General features: G+C 44.1%; 1 protein-coding gene across 2 annotated transcripts in view; it reads right to left on the bottom strand.

The window, feature by feature from the left end:
• The window catches only part of zfhx4 (zinc finger homeobox 4), a 75585-nt gene that overhangs the window by 38387 nt on the left and 14510 nt on the right, over positions 1-22688 (bottom strand). For both annotated transcript variants that reach the window (XM_028432423.1, XM_028432422.1), the window contains 4 exons: positions 15364-17893; positions 14907-15119; positions 14329-14623; positions 12154-12695 (listed from right to left, as the gene is read on the bottom strand). In XM_028432423.1, coding sequence (XP_028288224.1) covers positions 12154-12695; positions 14329-14623; positions 14907-15119; positions 15364-17847 — 3534 coding nt within the window. In that variant the 5' untranslated portion in view covers positions 17848-17893. The remainder of the gene's footprint in view (positions 1-12153; positions 12696-14328; positions 14624-14906; positions 15120-15363; positions 17894-22688) is intronic.

Below are 22688 nucleotides of genomic sequence, written 5' to 3'. Positions count from 1 at the left end.
AAAAGATGTATTAGAATTAGAATGTGTGTGCTTTATATGTGCGTGCGTCTGAGTGTTTTCTGAGCAGAAAGGATGCGAAGATGACCGTGACGGTTAAGAGTGTTATCAGGTGAAAAGGAATTATCCTCCATCGTTTACCATGGTGTCTAATGGCACAAAAATGAAAGGTTAAAATATAGAACCACATTTCTTCAGAATTAACATTTTTATATAAATCACTTGTGGCCAAAAATACCGCACATCCTTCAATGTCCTAACTTAGATTGTAATGTTTTTAGGATATGAGGCTTCATCTGGGAGTAGCTGAATGATATACTTGGGGTTGAACCAGGCTGCCAGATAGGTTTAGGCCTAATATTAATTCTCTCCCCATCAGCACATTCCAGAGGGTTTGTTTAAGACCTAAACTAGAGGGCTGTCTGTCGCTCTCTGGCACTCCGCAGGCCTGAAATGCAGGCGGTCTGGTGATCACAGGCCAGAACATCCATGATTTATGAACTTTTAAAGGAGCACTTTGACTCCTGCCAGGCGTGGGCTGTGTAATGCATATTCAAACACACAAACACACTGTTCCTGCTCCTGGGTTTGCGCCCGTGTGTGTCTGCTTGCAATGTGTATGTAATTTATGCTGCAGCTGATTTGTATGTGTGTGTTTGGGCTGTACATGCATTTGTATCATATCAAGTGTGTGCGTGCGTGCGTGTGTGTGTGTGAGAGAGAGAGGGGGTGGGTGAGGGGGTGTTTCTGAGCGCATGTGTTTTGTGCAGAATGGCAAAAAGGGCCATCCCTGTCAATATGGCACCTCTCCAGAGTGCCTGGTGGTTAATTGTTGGGGATTAGTGTTTGGCAAACAACCAAATAAGCTAACACTCCCTGTGGGCCAATCAAAATCAGCTAAACAGCACTCCCTGTGTGGACCTAAACATGGCACAGACGTCTCTCTGGATGGTGAAGGAGGTGCAAACACACACACCCACATGCACAGAACGCAAATTACAACACTCAGGACTTCCTGTTTACCTGTCAAAAACACAACATTGTCAGCCCTGTCAATGACATGCACACACATGCACACGCACACTGGGATTTGTATGAGGTGAGGGGAGGAGAGTCAATTTGACAGGTAAAGGAAGCTCCCTTGTGTAATGGTTTGCTTCTGCTGCTGTCTGTGCATGTGTGTGTGTGTGCGTGTGTGTGGATGAGGATGACAGAGGACTGCATTCATTATGCAGAATGAGATGTTTACAAAACACCTTCCTCACACACATAAACAGAAGCACACACACACCTCCCATCCGCTCGCTCCCCACTCCCCTTGCAGGGAGGATAGCAGCACTGCTGTCTCATATCCATTTGTTCTATCTGGGGTGACAAAGCTGCCTCATTAACTGAATTCTTAATAAGCCAAGCCAAAAGACATCTTCTCACAACTTCTTTTATCTCCCTCTGCATGTACATGTACGTGAAAATGTGTGTGTGTGTGTGTGTGCGGGGGTATAATTTCAATCCTTCCTTTCTTCTCACTGTGTGTGTGTGTGTTTGGTTTTCATGCATCAGTAATTTCGCCTCCTCATTTTTGAATTTTTACCTCGCAAATATGTTTTTGTGTCTGTCTATAATTTCAATCGTGTGTTTTTTTTTTTTTTGTCTCTGCTTGTGATTGTGATTTATTCGCTGGTAACATAAAAAAAGAAATATTCTGAAAGCAGTGCAATAGCAGCGGGGGCTGCATTTTCCTCCATAAACCAAATGACAAATTAGGGTATTCAGTACAAACATGACTCTTTCCTGTCATTAAGTGTAGAACCAGGCAGCTAATGAATACATACTGAAAGTAAGAACCTTCTGCCACCACAGCTATGTCTTAATAACCAGTGTGTGTGTTTGTCAGAGCATGTGTGAACACGCATAAAGAGTCAGCGCATATGTTCGGTTTTGTTGTCCGTTGAGATTACGCGCAAGCATCTAAATGTACACCTCACACATCGGGGAAAATAAAAACCTATTTCCTTTCATCAGTGCATTTTTTTCAGGGGAAGCAGGGAGCTCCTTGTTGGGTGTACCTTTTTTTTGTCTAGAACGTCACCAGCTTCCGGTGCTATCCCCCTGGGCCCCCGGGGGCCATCAGAGACAAAAACAGCTCCACTTGGCCCAGCAAACAACAAAAGCATGTATTGTTCCTTGAAAGTATTTTAAACACATACCAGCACTGCCTGGAAGGCTGCCAAGTGTAGAATTCCATCAGTGCTACCACCTCCCTAACACATGTTACTGCTAACCGCCACTCAGCCCCCAAGACATAGATGTAACGCAAGATCACTGCCAATGGATTCGCTGGCAGACTGCACTGCTGAAAAGAGATGCTCAGGGCTCAGGTATGTGCCACCTTCCTTCCACAGATAAAGAGAACAGCAACTATAGTGCAGAGAGAGACGGCTGCACAGATGCAAAAAACAAATATACATATAGAAGTCACAGACAAAAACTGCTGAATGCACACACTCACAAAACGCACAACTCTCTCTCTCTCTTTCCAACAAGGCCGCAGTGTGTGATCTAAAGAGGCTGGAGACACAAAACAATCCCAGCACACCCCAACCCACCCAATCTGACCGTCTTTTATGTCTTCATAGTCGTTTTTTCCTTTTTCTACTATCCATGCTCTCATTTTCATAAATGCAAAGAAAAATATTTCCTAGAGCTAAACCGCCTCTCCTGTTTCTCTCGGCTTTGCCTGCTGGCAGTTACATGTGATCACTGCTCCGGGGCCTGTCCATGAGATGCAGAGCCTGTGGGCGAGCTTAGCTTAGGTCACCCAATAATAATAAGCATCCATCGCATAATCGCCGCCAAGTCAAATAAATGAATTATCACAATGAGTCTTTCATACTAAATTTCTGCCGGTCCTTTCCACTTCTGCGCTTTTACCCTGTCTCGTTCTCTCACTCGCATTCTTCCCTCCATTTCTTCTTTAGTCCTCTTTGCTATTTGTGAGCAGAAAAAAAATAGCAATTGAGCTTTGTGGCTGTGTGGAAAATAATGTAACTTGAAAGTCCAGTTTATAATGCTGCTTTCTATTTTTCTGACTCCCACACAGACAGACACACACTCTCTCTCTCTCTCTCTCTCTCTCTCTCACACACACACTTGTAGCAGTGACGTAAGTGTGTCTGACGTTTGGGGTAAAGGTCAATCTGAAGTTCACAGCTTTGTGACCTCTGGCCCCTCTCTTGGAAAAATCACTGTCTCTCTATCCTTTGCTCAAGCAAATACACACACATGCACATACCAAAGCAAAGAAAGTGAAAAAAACAACCCAGCTGACATCTAACGTGCTCCGTTTGTTCTGGTTTTAATCGACGAATGTGTAGAAAATGTATTCTCCAAGCACTACATATTTTATATTGTACTGACCAAGCAGTTAAGAATAACAGATTCTTGGAGCCAGAGACACCAGAGCAGATCTTACTGCTCCGTGGTGCATGTGTTAGGTGCCTTGAAAGCCAGCTCACCTCCATCCCCCATGAAAATGGATCAGTATTTACATTAGCATTAGATTTAGACAGTAAGACTCAGCCACTTACTCCCTATTAGCCATCCTGACCTTAGCCCATTAGGGTCTAAAAGCCCCCAGCTTGTCTCCATCGCCGCCAGGTGAGACTGACCAGACCTCCCCATTTCCCTAAACCATCTTGCCACTGACATGATCTTTTCCATTGACTCACAACAGGATGGAGATCATAAAAAGCGGAGATCAAGATCATTGAAATGTTAACATGCTTCTGGGATTATCTTTTTTCCAGCACTGTGCAAGGGGAGGGATATTGCTGAAATGCTAACAAACTTTTGGGTAGGGTTCATCGTTTTCCATTTTACCCAACATGCAAAGATGCTTTTGGGAAATCAACGCAAGGTCTAATTGGCAGGGTCGATGAAAAGACAGGGAGAAAAACAAAAATAAAAGGGGTTGAAAATCTGGGGCTTCAGTTTATTGGCTGGTACCATCAAAGACATTTGTACTGCACTGATGTTGTTATATTTAACTAAAACTGAAAGAGAAGAGAAGGGAAAATAATTTTGTTGCTGAGAGGAACAGCAGTTTTTTTTTTGCCAAGTTTGTTTTTCTTTGCTCTGTTCGTAATGGAGACTTGCTGAAAAATGTCTCTTACAGAGAGTTAGACAAAAAGAATGACAGAAACATACAGTGAAAGCAACTAACTGATAGATATGATGATATAAAAGGAGAAGAAAATCTATGACAGAGAGAACAAAAGAACAAGAGATGGAAAGAGAGAGAGAGAGAGAGAATGATAGGGAAGAATCTAGACGAGCGTAGCCGGGTTCAAATCACTAATTACACATTCCTGAGCCTGTGAAGGGGAGTATTGTTTTCCAGTTAGCCCCTACCCTGTCGCATGGTTTCACTTAGCACAAAACAAAAGGTACAGGGAACAAAACACAAGCCTAATACCAGGCCCTGCTAATGACAGAGAAATGGGAGAAATTATCCCTGGGGTGGATCCTCGTGAGAAAATGGCTGGTGATTACTGGACAAAGGGAGTTCATTTTGAAACTGTCACAAAATGGCAGACTGTCTGCTGCTTTCTTTTAAGAGTTGCATTCACCAAATGAACGTGCTATCTAATATGCTTTTTAATAGATGCATCACTACATGCTACATACAGAATCCACTAAACACACTTAATAAAAAACCGAGTTTGAGGATTTATTCATTTGAAACAGGATAACAATGAAGCTTGTTGTGTGGACAAGCAGTGTATAAGTGAGCGTATGTTGGAGTGGTACCTCTGCCAGGGAGAGCACAATGAAAGCACCTCTTCAGCAGAGCTGTTTTGCATATTGCCACAGGAAATCAAATGCCTTGCAGTTGACCTACAAGATGGCACACTTGATCCCTCTCGGCTTTTCTTTAGAGAAGGCGGCCATTTCAGTCTGCTTTGTCCCACTATATCAAAACTCAAACATTTAAATAGTGACTGTGTGTCATGGAACAGATCACAATTACATAAACTCAGCCAGCCACACAACTGGGATGCTCTGTCTACCCCCATAAACCCATAATGACAAGTTCTGTGCTGTTCCGGCAACATTGAAGACCTTTTATTTTCTGCAAGAGCCAATGGGAGGAAGAGGGGGGTAAGCTGATAGCGATGGCAGTGCTGGGCAGAGTCGCCTGGCTAGCAGTGTTTGCCCAGGCCCCAGCCGTCTAAAGGAAGGATATTGTTTTCCCCTGAAAAAGCCTCAGCCGCAGTCCGCATACCAGCGTCCACTCAACATACCAATGGACTCTTTGAAGATTACTCAAATGTTTGCCTTTGTTCACCCCCCCCCCCCACCTCCCCCATCTGCCCCTACCCCTAGTCCTAACCTACAATCCTGCCAGAATGAGGAAAAGAGGAGGAAAAAAAAATCAGACTTATATCTTCAGAAAACACTGTACTCTGATTCAAAATGGCCTCTGTGAGGGATGGGCAGTTACTAAGAGGAGCAATAGCACTCTGGCCACTGGCACAGTAAATCTAAACATAAGCAGTGGAGAATGGCAGCATATTAATGCATGATATGCAAACATGTTAAATGCAAGTCTCCCATCTGTCTGCCCATAGCATGCTTTTAAAGACCCTTCGCCACCCCTGTGCAAGTCCACAATTAGGAGTTGAATATGATAATTCCGATTCCGGGTTAATTTTAACTAAATGTGCTGAAAACTCAGGACCCCTTCAGCTCCCCTCCTCCCCACACACACAAACCACATTAATCCTGGACAAGTAAGTGGGCTTTCTATCAGGTCTATTTCAAAGCATTAGGGATTACCTCGCAGAAACTAAGCTGCTTGAACTCACAGGAGGTCAGCTGTATTGTGCTGCTGCAAAGATGGAAGGCCAGCGGTAGGGACGGATAGACAGCAGGACAGGTCAGCTCCCCTTTTCCGCAGCAACATCCTTCAATCCCTTCTCCCTCCTTCTTTTTCTCACTCTTTTCATCGCCATCTCTCACTTTCACCGTATAATCGAATATCTCCCACTACTTATCTATTCACTGAGCACCTAATGGTTAAAATCAATTACAGCTGGAATGCTGAAATGCCGAATACTGGTCCACATGCTAATAATGACAGAGAGAGTGTGAGAAGAAGAGATGCGCGAAAGAGAGTGACTTGGGACCGTTCCAAGAGAGTAGCACAATTACCTCCAATCGATTGATTATTGATTTTGGAGGGCGTTGAGGAGTATTTCAGTTCAACTTTGTCCATATCAATACCCTGATAGCTTCATGAGAGAGGGGGGCAAGCATGGTAGTGCTATCTAAATACCATTCTGAAGCTGATGTAACACTTCAGACTATTTCCAGATTCTTATGACAACTTTCATACAAATTAAGAATTTTAATCAGGTCAGGTGATTTCAAAAGTAAAGCTAATGAAATTACACAGAAGTATTTATTTGATCTCCCTGCCATGTGATGTGTGCCTGAAGCTGCTCTGATCAAATCAATGCATCAAAAGTGGAGACAACGTGCCCCGAGAGATCATATTTGAGCTCATGTGCCTTCTTTGATTATTACTTTGTTTTTTGGTAACAATCTTGTTATCTTTGTCCCAACAGGATGATCAAGACCCAAGAGAAAAAGAAGGAACAGGAAGGAGAAGTGAAAAGTTGGAGGAAGACAAGTGTGTTCGGGGGGGTGTAAAGGGGAGGGAGAAGGCGGAGGGAAGTGTGTGTTTGTGTGGGTGATGGGGATATAGTGAGGGTGGGAGGGTTACGATGAGGGGAAAAGAATACAAAAAAGAAAAGACAAACTCCTGCTAGCTCCTTTGTTCCTGCATCCCAGCAATGTTCCCTTCTTTCTGGTGGTCTGGAAGACACTGAACACCCCCGCTCCCTTCCACACACTTCACAACCCCCCCCCCCTCCCCTGCCACCACCACCACCACCACCACCACCAGAAAGGGGGGCTTCTGCTATCGTTCCCATACCTGTCAGCCCCGATCTGCTTCACAGTTCCCTGCACATGGACACGGCCCAAATGAGCCACAGCTCTTTGAGGGGTGGGAATGATTATGAAGAGGATCACATCTGGCTATTAATATGAGAAAACCAGCCCTGTGTCTCTCTCTCACACACACACAGAAAAAAAACACACCTTTGCCAAAAAGAAAAAACAACAGGCCTTACTGTCTGAAGTCTTAACTAATTCAAGTATGAGTGAAAAAGTAGAAAGAAGGGGAGGGAGAGGCTGTTTGGGAGTAATTAAACATTACATATGAGTGTCAGTCAAGAGCTGGACCAAAGCTGGATATACACAAATTTAGATACACACACCAATGCTCTGCCGACCATCTGGTAAAGGCGTTGGAGGGAGAATGGGCGCAACTCTTATTAATATCTATGAGGATTATTAGGAAAGAAGGGGGAGGGCGGAGAGGTCCGTCCATTCAAGTCTCTCTGTCAAACAGAAAGCTACAGCCACACACACACAAACACACACATGCACACACCTGCTTTTATGCTTTAATTAGCCGCCACCCTCCGTCCCCCACATCACCACCCCCGGACCTCTGAAAGATTTCCATTGTAATCTCCACGCAGGTGAAAGAGGAGACGATTTGAATAATCTACTAACCGGCGTCTCTTTGCCTTCCACAGAGAGAGAGAGAGAGAGAGAGAGAGAGAAGGGGGGGGGGCAGATAGACAACCTTTCTGGCAAGCATACTGAAGTGAATTCATTTGTCTGCTCAGGTTTACAGCACTGAACTCTTGGCGGCATCATCTGTCTCCATGACAGAACATGAAAATCTATATCTTGCAGTCAAGTAGCATCTAGTGTGAAGTGTCTGAGAACATTCCTTTTTGAAGAGAATAGCAACTCTTTAAGTCTGTCTGTGAGTGCGAGACAAGGACGCTGTGATCAAGAGCCTGTGTCTGGAACAAGCGTACATGGGCTCAAGTGGAAAATGGTAACTTGATAACCAAGGCTACAATTGTTGTGCGAGCGTTGTTGCAGTTACTGTACTAGTGAATATGTGTGTCTCTATGAATGTATGTAATACTATACCTCTGTGTGTGTGTGTGCATGTGTGTGTGTGTCATAAATGGTGCCATGCATTTGAAATGGATCCAGTCTCTTTTCTATTCCGGGGAACGGCACAATGACTTTTTATGCAAATCTATGGGAGTCAATCTCCTGTCCATTTCCCCATCACACAAGTCCAAATGACAGTCCAATAATTTGGACTGCATATATATAGGGCCATTTGATTTTCAAATGAGAGTGGGCAGGGCTGACCCTTGTTAATAGCCAAGGCACAGTGGTAGACTTAATATCACAGATGCACAAGCACAGCTACTTCCATCTCAGAGAGATGGAGGAGAATTAAATGTGAGAGGGGGGGATAGAAGAAAAAAATGCCCCCTGGTTGATAGAAAAGGAGAGAGGGAGAGAGAGAGAGAGAGAGAGAGAGAGAGATACAAAGCAGATGATAAAGAGGAGAAAGGTTCTGATGCATCTACAAATCCAGTCTCCTTTCCTCATCTTTTCCTTCCATCTCGCCCTCTTCCCATCACTCTCCTTGTTTAATTCCCCCACCCTCTGATTCCAAGCCATGGTGTTGCCAAGAGGATCATGGGTAATGAGATGGGCTATCTGAATCTCCCCAGGGGAGAGATAGAAAGAAAGAGAGAGAGAGAGAGAGAAACAGAAACAAAACAGTGGTGGTGAAAGAGTGAGAGACAAAGAGGTACTTTCTTATCCTCTGTATGGCCTACTAACAAACCACCCCATCTAAACGTCCTCTCTTCCCTCATTCTCTGTCATAAAAAGTTGAGCATTTTATGATATTCTGAGTTCAAAGGAGATTGCGAGGGAAAGGAAGAAAGAGGAGGGAAACATAATGAAAAGAAAAACAGAGATATGGAAAAGTGTAGTGGACCCCGAACATCCATTTCCGCTTGAATTATGACGGAAAGTTGGACAGACAGGGGGCGGGTGGCAGTGGTTGAAGACAGTTTGAGATTTATTCAGACAGCCATCTGAGAAACAGGTGCCACAGCCCACGAGACACAAAATGTGTGCCTGAACTTGTGTGTGTGGTCCTTGACCATGCCACATTGACCATGAACATTCTCAACTCGTAATGACCCAGGAGCCCAAATCTCAACCTCAAAGCTCTATGGACACACACACACAAACACACATGCTCACTACAGACTAAACCCCCTACTTAGCCAGGCAGCACATGTGAACGGCACTGACAGATTTACTCCTGTCTCCATGTGTATTAAGGCCAGTGTTTGTTATTAAAAATCATAACGAAGACATACATCATCATATTCGATGTGAGGGTAAACACAAGAGAGTCCAGCTATGGACACGCTGTGCTACAACACCGTTTAATGCTGAGCTTACCTCACAGGCTGCTAGCGCACAAGCTCTACATTAAAACATCCTCCATTTTGTCATTTACAACACTTCTAGGGAATAAAGATATTTTGCTTGACAGCTGTTGTAATACCGCTGAAATGAAGTTCTACACACTCCTTACTTTCAACTAATTTTGGGACACACACACCCTGAGCGGTAGTGCTCCCTCAAACAAGCCTGGACCAATGAGCTGTCCTACATGTCCTCTCCAAGAGAGTGAGGTGCAGGCATCCGCTTTTTCCATGTAAGGCCTACGACTTCCTGCGCCACCTGCTGTGCCCTGGACACCAGATGACTCGCTGTCCATGTGCTGCTAATGTCATTTCCCTCTTGCTGTTTCAAAGTCTGGAAAAAAACACTTTTAAACTCTCAATTCCCCTTAGAAGTACTCCATTGCTGCTACAAAGCAGCCATAAAATCTCCTGAATATGCTTTTTGTTTGTATCTTCAAATGGTTTCCCATGCCATAAAGATATTCTGTGTTTCCAAAAAACCAGATGGTAAAGTCGTCAACACTCGGATCTTTTATGCGCCCGGCCAAGCTACCTCTATCCCCATGTGCTTTTCACCTCTGCCAATACATAAAAGGAGAGGTGTTTTTCTGGTCAAATAAAGAAATGATTTTTTTTTCCTCTGCAGCCCTCTCTGGTCTGTCTATGCTCTCTCTCTCTCCCCCCTCTCGCTCTGCTTTACCACCACATGTCCAAGGGTAAAATAGTGGAATTTCTGCCAGAGGCATTAAAACCGTCATCTGTGGAACAGATTTGTTGGGGACTGTGGGGTAGGTGGGTGGGTAGATGAGGTACAGGGATGTATGGGTGCACTGAGGGGGCACTGGAATGACCCTGACTTGCCTTGGCCAAACTGATGTTTGTGTGTGCCCAAAAGGATACTCCCTAACTTTATCTGAAAGCAAAAACAAGAACAAATGTAGGAATTTGTTCAGACAAACCTCTTCCATTTCTGTGCTGTTGATAGCGCTCCTTGGTTTGTACATTTAATCACCAGTGATATAAATAGCATGATTAAATGGCTGCCAATGTTTAGTGTAGCCTTGGTAACCTATCTGGCTATTGCCTCATATTAAATCAACTGAAACAGCAGCCAAAAGGGGCTCAACATTTGCAAGCACTTGCACACATTAACACAGAAAGGCGCACCAATGGTGGAGTCTGCCTCGGACAGTAAGGAGATCCTCCTTTGAGTCAACTAATCAAGCTTATCATATAGGTTGGGGCCTCAGCTAATGTAGGCCAATGTGCACGCAGCACATGAGCCAGACATCCCTAAATCATCCTATGCCAGGTTTGCTGTTTGCCAAGACAATCCTGTGCACAATCCTGTGTAAATATCTAGACTTTGTTGAAGTTAAATAGAATCAAGAATGCCATCCTGCTTAATCCAGTTAAGAAGTGAAGCTGTAAGTAAGAATCAATCAGGTCAGTGACTCAAAAGTTTGTTGCACATTCCCTGTCGCTGTGTCAACATTTTTGGCAAACGCAGCTTAAATTTAACTGTTATTTGAAAATAAAAGCTCCACTTTGAAAAATAAAGAGTAATGTGATCTAAGTTTTTATATAAAAGTAAAAACCACTATAAAAATAAAGTTGTAGTTTTATATTCAATGTAAAAAAAAGACATTGAAAACCTTATTTTCTACATCTTCTAGTGTCTACTCCACATTCAAGGCACGACATACACAAACACATGCTTATACACACACACAAACACCTCCCACTGCCAAATGTTGCACACAGTAGTAAAGAAATCCTCATTAATGTAATGCACTTGATCCTGTCCTGTAGGTCAAGGCCTTGGAAATGTAACAGCATCCTATTAAGCTGAAGGAGACGTCTGACAAACTAAATCACCTTAAATATATAGGAGGAGAGAAAGCTGCCAAATATTGGGCATGTTGGAATTTCTTTACAGGAACTTATTTATTGCCCTCAGTGCGAAGAGTTTAATTAGTTAAGTAACTGAGATCCTGTGTTAGTTTACCGCTCTGATGGGCAGCTAGTGGGGTGAGACCACAGCACGTCATGACTGAATAATACCAAGAAAAAAAAAAGGGTTCACGGATTGTCTGCAGGAGATTCTCCATTAAAAATGTCTAGTTTTTAATTTAAAACATTGTATCAATATAGTTGTTTGTATGGTTTCATGCTTATATTATGTATGTGTGTGCATCATGGGAATATTTAATTATTCCAGTATTATTAATAGCTGGAGAAGGAGGCCAAAGATAATCAAAACTTTGAAATATTTCAAACTCGCTAATACTTCGTGACTTGTGTATAATTAACAGAGACTGTAGTACCAGCTGGTCACAAGCAGGAAATGTACCCATGTCGGATGGAAATCCTCCTCGGTACTCTCACAGTGACCTTTTCCATCTTTGTCATTCCATTCTCATGGGAACTTTCTATCTATGACACACTAGTTAGGAGAATGGGGCAAATTCTTTAAAAAAAAATGTGAATACTTGTCCTGAAGCTGATGGGCATAGATGTATTATGCTATTACAACCTCAGATAAATGTTGGTGAATTGTCTCTTTGCATTTGTCATTTTCATCTTTGTGTGTGTGTGAATATCTTTGGCTATGCATCATGTGCCCCATGTGTGTAGGCAATGTTCTCAGCTGGGACAAAACGCTGAGATTAAAGTACTGATTTCTGCAGGACACATCATGAGCAAACAGGGTTTTTACCTTGTAGAGGCGGACGGCAGACTCATGCCTCTGGTTGGTGGCATGTAGCCTCAGTTTATCCACGCTGTTGCTGTAGTAGTCACAGGCGTTGCACTTGAGGTGTACAGGGTTGCCAATGGCCACACACTTTAATCTCCACTGGTTGGCCTTGCCTCCTTCCTTGATGTGGGCCACCAGCTGGTGCTTCTGCATGTGCTTGTCTGTCTTGCAGTGCAGCTGAAAGTTGGCCTTAAGCTGGGTGTTGTAGCTGCAGAGCTTGCACTGGTACACGTCACCCACCACGCAACGCCACTCCTCTTCGGGCAAAGAGCGCTCAGCATTGACATGAGCGTTGAGAGCCTCCAGGTTGTCTGTGGAGTAGCAGTTGCACACGGCGCACTGGTAAAGGCGCAGCAAGGGATCGTTGATAGGTGGCGACAAAGAGGAGAGGGAGGGGTCTGATGAGGACATGCCCCCCATTCCGCCCGAGGACACTAGAGAGAGGTCGTCCGCCATCAGTTGACCACTGGCGAGACGTAACTCTGTCGATAGGTCACTGTTCACTATGGAGAAAATGAGTGAAAGAAAAGGAACACACTGTTAAACATGGAATGCATACAGAGAAACATTTCAGCATGCAAAACAGGAAGAATAGTCCATAAAAAAACAATAACCTATAATAGAATGACAACTGTGGTGAAAATGAAAGGCTGGCATGTGAAGTAATGGAGAGAAAGACTCCATTTAATAAATGAAATTAAGTGTGGAAAGAGAAGTGAGACTTCTATGCAGGCCCCTCTCACACAAAGGGATTTGATAAAATAAAGCCTCACAGAGGACTAGGGCTCCTTACAAAGTCTTGTCTATAAAAAACCTTAATAGGATTGAATCAGGATCAATTACAATCATCCTTTTCAACTTGCTAACTCGCTCATCAGGTAGCTTTAATTACTGCTCTCAGCAATGGTGGGACAACGGTTTTAGAGCTCTAGGCTTTTCTCACATCCACACACAGATTTGAAAAGCTGATCAATGCTTTACACACAGTTTCCTTTTCTTACTGCTCACCCACCCTAGGACAAAAAAACAGATCTTCCATTCATACAAATGTAATTAACTATTTCGTTTGATCCCTCCATTGTTCCTGTATGCATGTTACCACAGCTAATCATGTCTTTTTTTCAGATAATATCACAAGAAAGTGTATAAAGGATTTAACAATTACACCACATCTGAGTGATTTTTTTACAGTATAATTTTCTCAATTAGTGGATTAGTTTGTGTGTTGGTGTGTTTTGTGAGTGCTGGTTTTTAAAAACAATGCAAAATATAAGCACAAAATCTAAGTCTGTACAATTAAATTCACTCAAAAATTGACTGAAGCGTGTGTGTATGTGCTACCATTTGACTACATAGGAATATCCTGCTCACACCATTTAAACCTATGCACCTATGTACAGCTGTGCTCACTATGGGGAGCTGTGTGATATCAGTGTAATTCACTGAGAGTACATCTGCTAGCTGGGCTGTGACCTCCACACTAGAGGAGGGAGTGGGTGTATAACACTGCAGGGTCATTGTTAAATCTCTCTCACTCCTACGGGAATCCGCTTCCTGCTGTGTGTGAGTGTAAGTGAGTGTGTGTGTCCCTTCAGCGTGAGCAAAGGTGGTGTGTGTGTGTGTATTCCGTGGTGGTTGTGGTGGTGGTGGTGGGGGATTAAGCTGACTTAAGAAAATTACAAATGAAAGATTAAGAATAATTCTCATGTGGCATCTCATAATCATTTTTTAATCAGTGAGAGGGGTCAAAGAAAGGAGACAATGACAGAGGGACAATATGAGAGCAGAGATAAGAGTGGAAGAGAAAAAAGAGAGGAGGCTGAGGGAAGGAGGCAGAGGCAAAAAGGATGGGAGCAGAAAAAAGGAGGTGAGAGGGCATGAGGAAGACAAAGAGCAACAAAGAAAACATGCAGCGATAAAAAACAATACCTAGATGGCATCAGATATATGAGATAAAACTGGCCATGTGAAAAATGAAGCAGAAGAAAACAAGCTTGAGGGCAAAAATAATAAAAAGGAAATGCTTTGTCACACCCGGGGTGGAAATTCTCTCTGCATTTTAATTGACTAATATGTAACTCTTATCAGGCATGCGTGTCTCATCATGTGCTTTCTTTCAAATTTAGTGCCCCTCACCTAGACCAGATCCAAGAGCAGCTGCAGTTGCCGGATCTAGTTGAAACGGGTTAATCATCATCTGGGCGTCTGGGCCACCGCTGCCTGCTGGGTTCTCCAGTTTTACACCTGCCAGCCCCATGTTTTGAGCCAGGTAGTATTGGTAAAGCTCTGCCTCAGCCGGAGCAAGGCCCAGGTGGAGGCTGTGCTGGATCTGCTTCATGTTCTGTTGCAGCAGCATCATGTTGTGCATGTGCTTCTCACTGGTCATGTGGATTCGCAAATTCCGAGCCACATTGGTCTCATAGTCACACACCTGATGGAAACAAGGTGGGAAAAAAATTAACGTATGGTAGTTATAACATCAATAACATCAACAACAGCACATTTCTTTTGTATTACAATCAAGATGATGAATTTTTAATGTATACGTGGACATACTGCTATATTCTGTTTCAGGAGTGATGATGTGGCCAAGAAAAAAATAATAGACACAGTGACACAGAGGGAAATAACTGGCTCATTGTGTAGGCAGCGCAACAAGCAAATTGGTATGTTCCTACCACTGAGCTACAATGATGTTTTGTTTGTTTCATTACCTCACAGCGCCAAGTGGGCTTCTGTTTGGGCTTGGAAGGCGAGGGTGCACCGCAGCCTCCTCCCAGGCTGACACTGGGCACAGGGTTGGCATGGTTGTGGTTGTATTGTGCCTCACTGCCACCATTCTGGAGAGTTTGTACATTGTTTAGATGCTTATCTGACTGCATGTGGATGCTAAGGTTGCCTTTGGTGGTGGTTGAGTAGTTGCATACCTAAAACAGAGAAATTAAAATTCATATTTAATATTAATGACCATGATAAATATATTAAATATTAACTTGCATGACAGAAACATGTTCATAATTGATGGGTGTCATTAAAATTTGAGATGAACATTTTTGGCTAAATCAATGATAAAACATTTGAGGGTAAACATGTTTTTAATTTGACAATTTCGAAGAGGAAAACATCAGAAAAAGTGGAAATCCACAGAGATGGAAAATAAGATGGACAGACCTCACAGCGGAAAGGCTTGTATCCACAGGTATAGCTTTCTCCTCTGGCTAAACGAGGGTGAGGCTGTCCTGTGCGGCAGTACACACATGATCCACCAGACTCCGGATGTTTCTCCTTCATGTGAGCGTCCAGTGTCTGCTGGTACTTGTAGTGCCAGTTACACTTGGGACACTTCAGGGTCTTGCAGGAGTTACGTGAATGCATCATTGTCATATGTCCTCCCAGAGACCGCGACGATCCCAAAACCGTGTCACACTTGGGGCACTCCACCCCACTACCTGGGGAGCCTTCACCTGGACCAGGAGTTCCAGGAGTTCCTGGAGTTCCAGGTGTACTCGGATTTCCTGTGTGTTGATGTAGAGGTCCAGGACTCTCATCATCTCTGCGCAGCATCATCATGTCTAGGGGGTTGGAGGAAGGCGATAACCGATCTCGTCCTGCCATGCCTTCACTTGTTGAGTCGTTGCTGCTCTCCCGCTCTCTGGCAGCTGCCAGGGACGTGGACAGGCGGCTTTTCTCCATCTCCAGCTTCTCACACATAGTCAAGGAAGAAGAGGAGGTGGATGCAGGGCCTTTACCGTCACTGTTCAACTTTAGCACACTGTTGGAAAGGGGGGAAATACTTTGGTTTAAGAGAGGGAAATCTTTGCTACTGGTGCTGTTGGCCCGCTGGCCTGTCATTGCCAAGGTCATGGCCTGTTCCTCCTCCTCATCTACTTCCATTTCTATTCCACCACCACTGGAATAAGCATCCTCATCCTGCTCTGGACTTTCTTCTCCCACTGTACCGGGCTCCCGCTTAATCGGCGGGTACTGGCTCAGGTCCGGCCCATTGGGTTGCAAAGTGCATGTGTCCCTAACGTGGCCTTTGCAGTCACTATCAGAGTTCCGACCTTCCAGGTTGCCACCAGTGGCAGCAGCAGCAGAACTCCCGCTGGGGGCTCTGTGGGCACCAGCCCCTCCCCCGAGGTTTGGGTTGGTCTCAGCCTTTGGCATGGTTTGGTTTCTGGGGGTTTGGTCAGTAGAGGAGCTGCTGGCACTGCCCTTCAGGAAAGCAAAACCTGCCTGAAGAGAATCTGCATTCTCCCCACTACTGTGGAAAGCATTCCACAAGCCGCGGAGCCCCGTGTCCGGCCCGAGAAAGTTGGCAGGTGAGGGAAAGTGGGGTAGCACAGAGTTTTGGGGTTTTTTTGGTTCCAGAAAGCTTATAAGAGGTTCTTTGTCCTTGCCGATGCCCTGGATGATGGCAGAGACGTGCTTGTTGCTCAGCAGCTTCTGCTCCTGCTCATTCAGGGTCATACGGTGGTCATGGACAGCATGTGTCACGAAGGAACGGCTGTAGCCAAAAGACAGCTTGCACAGGAAACACATCAGCACAGGCTTCCGCCGTCCATCGGCCACACAGCCCTCAAACTTGGACAAGTCCACATTGTTGGGGACATCTTTGGACACACAGGAGTTTTTGGCTGCACCATCCGCCTTCAGATAGTCTTTGTCATTCTTGTGGCGGAGGTCATAGACACGGAAAGTGTGCAACACAGGACCAGCGCCCGCCAGCCCTCCAGCTGAGGTATTTGGGAAGGAGGGGTGGTCGGTCACTAGGGATTTACTCCCAAGGGATGAGGCGATGTGGAAGGTGTTGATGATCTGGGGGTAGAAGGACATGGGTGCAGCGGGCTGCTCCAACCGGTCCCCCCCTGGGCTCAGGCCACTCTGACCACTGCTGGCCTGAGCATTGGGGAAGGTCTGGGGGGACAGCAGGCCCCTGAATTGGAGAGCCGCAGAGAGCCCCCCCTGGTTGCCACGCTGCTCTTTGGAGTCCTCCAGGATGAAGGCAGAGCCATCGGGCTGGTAGATGATCTCACCGCACAAGTTCTCCACATCACTATCATCTATCTCGCTGTTCATTTCCCCCACTTCTGCAGCACCCACCTCACGGTCACCTTCATCTTCACTCTCCTCCCCTATCATCCCTTCAACCTCCTCACCCTCCTCGTGACCTCCAGCGGTAGGCAGGCGGGCGTTGGGGCAGTGGTGCTCCATGTATTTTTGTAAACTGGAGAAGGAACTAGAACATTCGTTGCAGGGGATCTCCTTTGCCGGTGCCACGGGGGATGTGGCAGGGGCAGAACAGTCCGAACCCAAAGCTGCTCCTCCTCGTACTCCTGGTAAAGTCCCGATAACACTCCCTTTGTTACCGGTAGTAAAGCTTTCTCTCCGACTCTGTTCAGTTACAGCGTCGGTGGTTGCACTAACAGTGGTGGGGGTAGTAGTGGACCTCAGCGGACTCACAACAAGCTCTCCAAGGCCATTCTCCGGCTCTCCAATGGCGGCAGGTGACGTTTGGTTGTTGTTGGCATTGCTGTTGGCGACACTGGTCTCCATGGCGACGACGGAGTTGTCCTCAGCAGCAGCATCCAACCTCTGGCCACCATGTTCCTGCTGCCGTGACGACACCATAGGGGGAGAGTCACAAGTTGCCATGACGACCACTACATCGGGATCTCATCTCATCGAGCCCAACAGGGACCTGAGTGAGGGAAAAAGAAAAAATAAAGTACAGCGGATTTAGTAAATGGTATTTAACAGCGGATAAAGCAGGCTAATTCTGAATCATCATCAAGTTATTCTAATTAATTCCATTGTATTCATTCAGCCCACATTAAACCCCAGTGCTAATTGTTTGGATATGAGGGATTTCTCTTTTTAGGTTTATAAACCCAAAGTATATTCTTTACAAATAAACTGCTTTAACTTGGCCTGACATTGTGTCTGAAATAATGAGTAAAACTACCAAAGACTTAAATATTTTGCTATAGATCTCCTCTTGCAAAACTATTCAGATCCAAATTGTGTTTTATAGAAAGAAAACTAAAAAGCAGCTAGCATTTGAACAACAACATGGACATCCATGAGCAAAGGTTTTGTCCCTTATTCATCACAGAGACCAGAGTATGAGTCAAGCTTGTGTTCTGTATTTTTAAAAGCACAGATGTGAACAAAAAAAAAAAACACTAACACAGAGGTAACGATCAGTCAATTTAATTAAACTTATACAGAAAGGTTAGAGTCTTCCTTTGGCATATTCTTGCCAGTCAGAACATGTTCAATGGGCAGCAGTTATTAACCTAATATTGCCCTGAAGGATTTAGACTGTATTGACAAATAGTACACTTTCATTCAACTACGTGTGTGACTGTACTTGTAACACAAGCAAAATCACCACAATAACAGGTCATAAAATTTCTAGTGGAGCATCATACAGGTATAAAGTAGGAAATGAAAAAATCTTCCCATCAATGCTTCATGCAAGACATGAAAGAAAAAGATAAAGAGACAGAAAGAGAGGGAGAGAGAGAACAACCTTCCATGAGGAATGATGTTTGGAATACCAGCAAGATGTTATCAATCCTGGGTGGCTGCCCATCTCTCAACCCCTCAGTACTTCAATCTCCTGGCTTTTCACAACAAGGCACAGATGCCAAGGCACCCACAAACACACACAAAATGTGGGAGAAAGCCGAGCAAACCCATAAACACACATAAGACACGGCAGTCATTTTATTTTTTACTACTTTCTTAAGAGAACCAGAAGAATCATGAGGGGAGAAAAAGACTAAATGCTTAAACGAAGCTACATTCTTCCCCAGCTAAATGCAACAAATGAGGACTTGTTGTGCATGCCAGCATCTTTTCACTTGATACAGTACCAGCTCCTTTCAGATGCTTGCGTGTAAATGAGCTAGCATTAAAAGAAAGCTTTAAAGAGCCATGTTAACCTTTAACCCAATCCACCTGCTGCTTAATTCTCCCTCTCTTTTTCTACACTGCCTCTCCCTCACAACAAAGCTACAAAGCAATTAGAGGATTAATCCTCAACAATCCAGGGCTAAACAAAGCCAGTGGGAGGGACAGTAAAAGCGTGAGGAACGAAATCAAACATGTGTGCCAGTGTGTTTGTGGGTGCATGTGTGTGCACGCGCTATAATCAGGTCTAATCTGACATATCCCAGAGATGATTCCATGGGGACTAGTGATAGATTAAAAGAGAGAAATTATGTTTTCTCTCTCTGTGTGTCTCACTTTGCATCTCTCTGTTTGTGAGATTAAAGGGAAAAAAATCATAAGGAAGAGAAAATGAATTTTAGTGCTTATCAGCACGGATGTGGCAAGAGGCAGACATGCGACCTGTACAATACACGACAGACTCATCTACACAATGAAAGCATTTACAGGCAGTCAAGGGGTTAAGCACAAAAAAACTTAGTGGTTTTTAATTCACACATACTCTAGTTCGCAAACACACCAGACTATACGTTAACTCTAATTGTGATTGCAGGTACATTAGCAGCCGTTAACTCTAAACAAGCAAGGAGACGAAACAGAGCACATGCGCATCATGTCACAGGAATGCTTGGTATTAACATAAAAAGAAGAGCCTGCTTCTCTGCTAATTTATGTCTCACTTTTTGATATAGTTGCCTTGTTCATACACATTCTCCTTTTTTTTTTTACACAAGTGTCCGTCTTGCTAAACGTGATTGAGGGTAAAGCTGTTCAGAAGCGGTAGGTTTGAGAGCTAATGCGACACATACGACAGGATTTACTACTTGTCAGTGGTGTCATTCCGCTGCTTATTTCACTGGGGAGCAACCCCTTTTTGAATTGTAGCTTGGACATAAAACACTGGTGCTTTATGAATTATGCATCTCTTTAAGTATTATGTCTCACGGATAAGCCAATGTGTTAAGCACTTGGCACTGACATATCACCCCTAATGCAAACAGGTTAGCAGCTGTTTACATGTGTGCTTCCTGAAAACAATAACATAACTGTCCATTATTTTGCAACCTCAGATTCTAATTGAATGCATTCATTTTGCCACCTACGGAGCACTGACAACTTTACACAATGAGACGAAGCAGTAGCAGCACGGATGGAAAATAAATAGTGTGTATACTGGGTATCAATGTCTCCAAGACAAGCTGTTCTCCCAGATACTTAGCAAATACATAAGCCTCATGCTCTCATATGAAAAAGAAATGTGATGCAATGCTGCCTGCAGTAAGCATCTGAAGTCTTCCTGATCCCATTTAGCATGTAGGTGGACAAAGAAGTAATGAGATGTTGAGCCAGTTGAATATGTTCCTATTCCGCCTATTCTGAGCTCAAAGTAACATGTTTGGGCATCAGCATCTCTGTTCACAGAGCTGTACATATAACTCTGTTCTGTCAAAGCTACATTTAGTTTTGCTCCATTACCAAGGTTTCACACCTTTTGCAGCAGTAGTGTCCACTACTGCTTCTTTCAAGACAGATTATATTACTACTAGCTAAGAAACATTCCTCTTTCTCTTCCCTGCTGGTTTCCTTCGCTCTGCTAACCAACCACACCACTTTCATTTGTGAGAGAGCAATAGACGGACAAATACATAGAGAGAAACTAACAATGAAACCCAGGTTTTTCCACACAGCAGAAACAGTTCCCTTCTTTTAACAGAAGAACAAAAGAGATGGCCTGAGCCGCTCCTACCTCTGTTTTTTAATTAAGCATGTCCCTTTGCTTTCACACATATGCACACGGACACAGGCTGACACACACACACACACACCCACACACACACAAACATACACACACGTAGACTAAGGTAATTAAAGTGGCAGATCAGATCCAGTGATAGGCAAATAATAGCCCAGGAATGCCTGCTTTGGACACTGCTAGTTCTGATGGGTGAAAGGGGCTAAGACACTCCTTGGCCTATTGTTTTTCTTCCCCCCTCCCCTTTGCTCTCTCTCCTCTATCCTTCCATCTGCTTTTCAGTAGCTCCCAGAGAGACAGAAGGCAGACTGAAGGAGGGGATTTCTCCACTTTTTTTTCATGTTTTATACAACTTTCCTGCTTTGTACAAGAGTCAAAATGTTTCTAACATGCATGTATGGTACAGAAGATAATTATAGAAATAAGTATATAAGTGTGTTATTGTTGTTTGAGAAATGTTTACATGAAATGTCCCACCATATGTCCACAGTTCAGCCCTGAGGTAGTTTTGTCAGAGTATCCCTCAGGTTTGTCCTCCTGTCAGACCATAAGCATTAGTTGAGTTGAGACTTGCAGCCTGTTAAATGACAAACCTATAATTGCAGTGTCGCCGTACTGCTGTCTTTGTTTACATGGGGATCTGTTAGGTTCAAATTCTTCATCACTAAGTGTCTGATGTTTTAATGCAATGGCAGACAGCTCTGTTAATGCTGTGGTGAATATTTACAGCATTTGTAAACACAGGAATTAGGCAGATCTGCGCTTTGTCATGCGGGTTATTCCAAAATGGTTATTTTCTGTCTTGTTGTCAAACTGTTTGAAAGCACACCTGCTGACTGATAATATTAAATGCAGCCTGGATCTTTAAGGTGACCTGTGAGAGCTACAAAAGTCAAACAACAGAGTGAGACTAAGACAGCATGAAACTACGGCTATGTGTCCATTTCTGGAGGTCTCCTAGAAGGTCGTCTCTCTCCCGGCATGTGGGCCCTCAGTCTAACACCAAATCTTCTATCAAAATGTCACCAAGCGTTAGCCAAAGACAAAGGGGAAGGACGCTGTGAAAGCCCCTGCATCCATCTCCCACTGTCAGTGCCATGAATAGGCCTACTCTGGTCTAATTAGACCTGTTTATTTGTTGCCATGCAGAAACGGAGGGATGAAAAACGAAGTGGATGAAGGAGGAGGGGAATTATCTTCTTCCTCACAATGCAATTGGAGCTAGAGCTTCCATCAAGGAGCGTTGATGCACGCGTGCACAAACATATATGCACATATGCACACAATCACACAAGAGGGCCTAATGCTCTCTGTTTAAAGTCTTTAAAGAAAGCACGGAAGAAGAAAATTGCAAAACGATGAGAAGGGATGGGTTTTTGTCTTCTTCACTTTTTAACCTCACAAAGGGGTTTACACACAGCCCTTGTTTGTTGCCTGGAGGTGTAATATTAGACACTAGATGCAGTAGCACCCCCCCATACACACACACACACTGTTCTGTCTGCCTGTCCACTGTGTCTCCCTTGTGAGCAAAGGCCTTCATTACCAAAAGACACCTTATCATTATTGCAAGGCACGGCCCAGACACCTAAAGCGCCACTCCATTTAGCACAGGAATCTTGTTCAACAAATTACCTACTCTGCAAAAATGCCTTTTAGCAAATCAAAATCAGACTTACGCTGCAAATGATCAATGATCTCAGAACGGAAAGAGAGGCAAAAGAAGAGAAAGAGAAGGTTTAGAGAGGGGGGGGGGAGAAGGACAATAAGAAGAAATGTAGAGGAC

This window comes from Parambassis ranga, chromosome 20 (assembly GCF_900634625.1).
Source record: "Parambassis ranga chromosome 20, fParRan2.1, whole genome shotgun sequence".
NCBI lineage: Eukaryota > Metazoa > Chordata > Actinopteri > Ambassidae > Parambassis > Parambassis ranga.
This window is presented reverse-complemented; position numbering and strand designations above follow the sequence as displayed.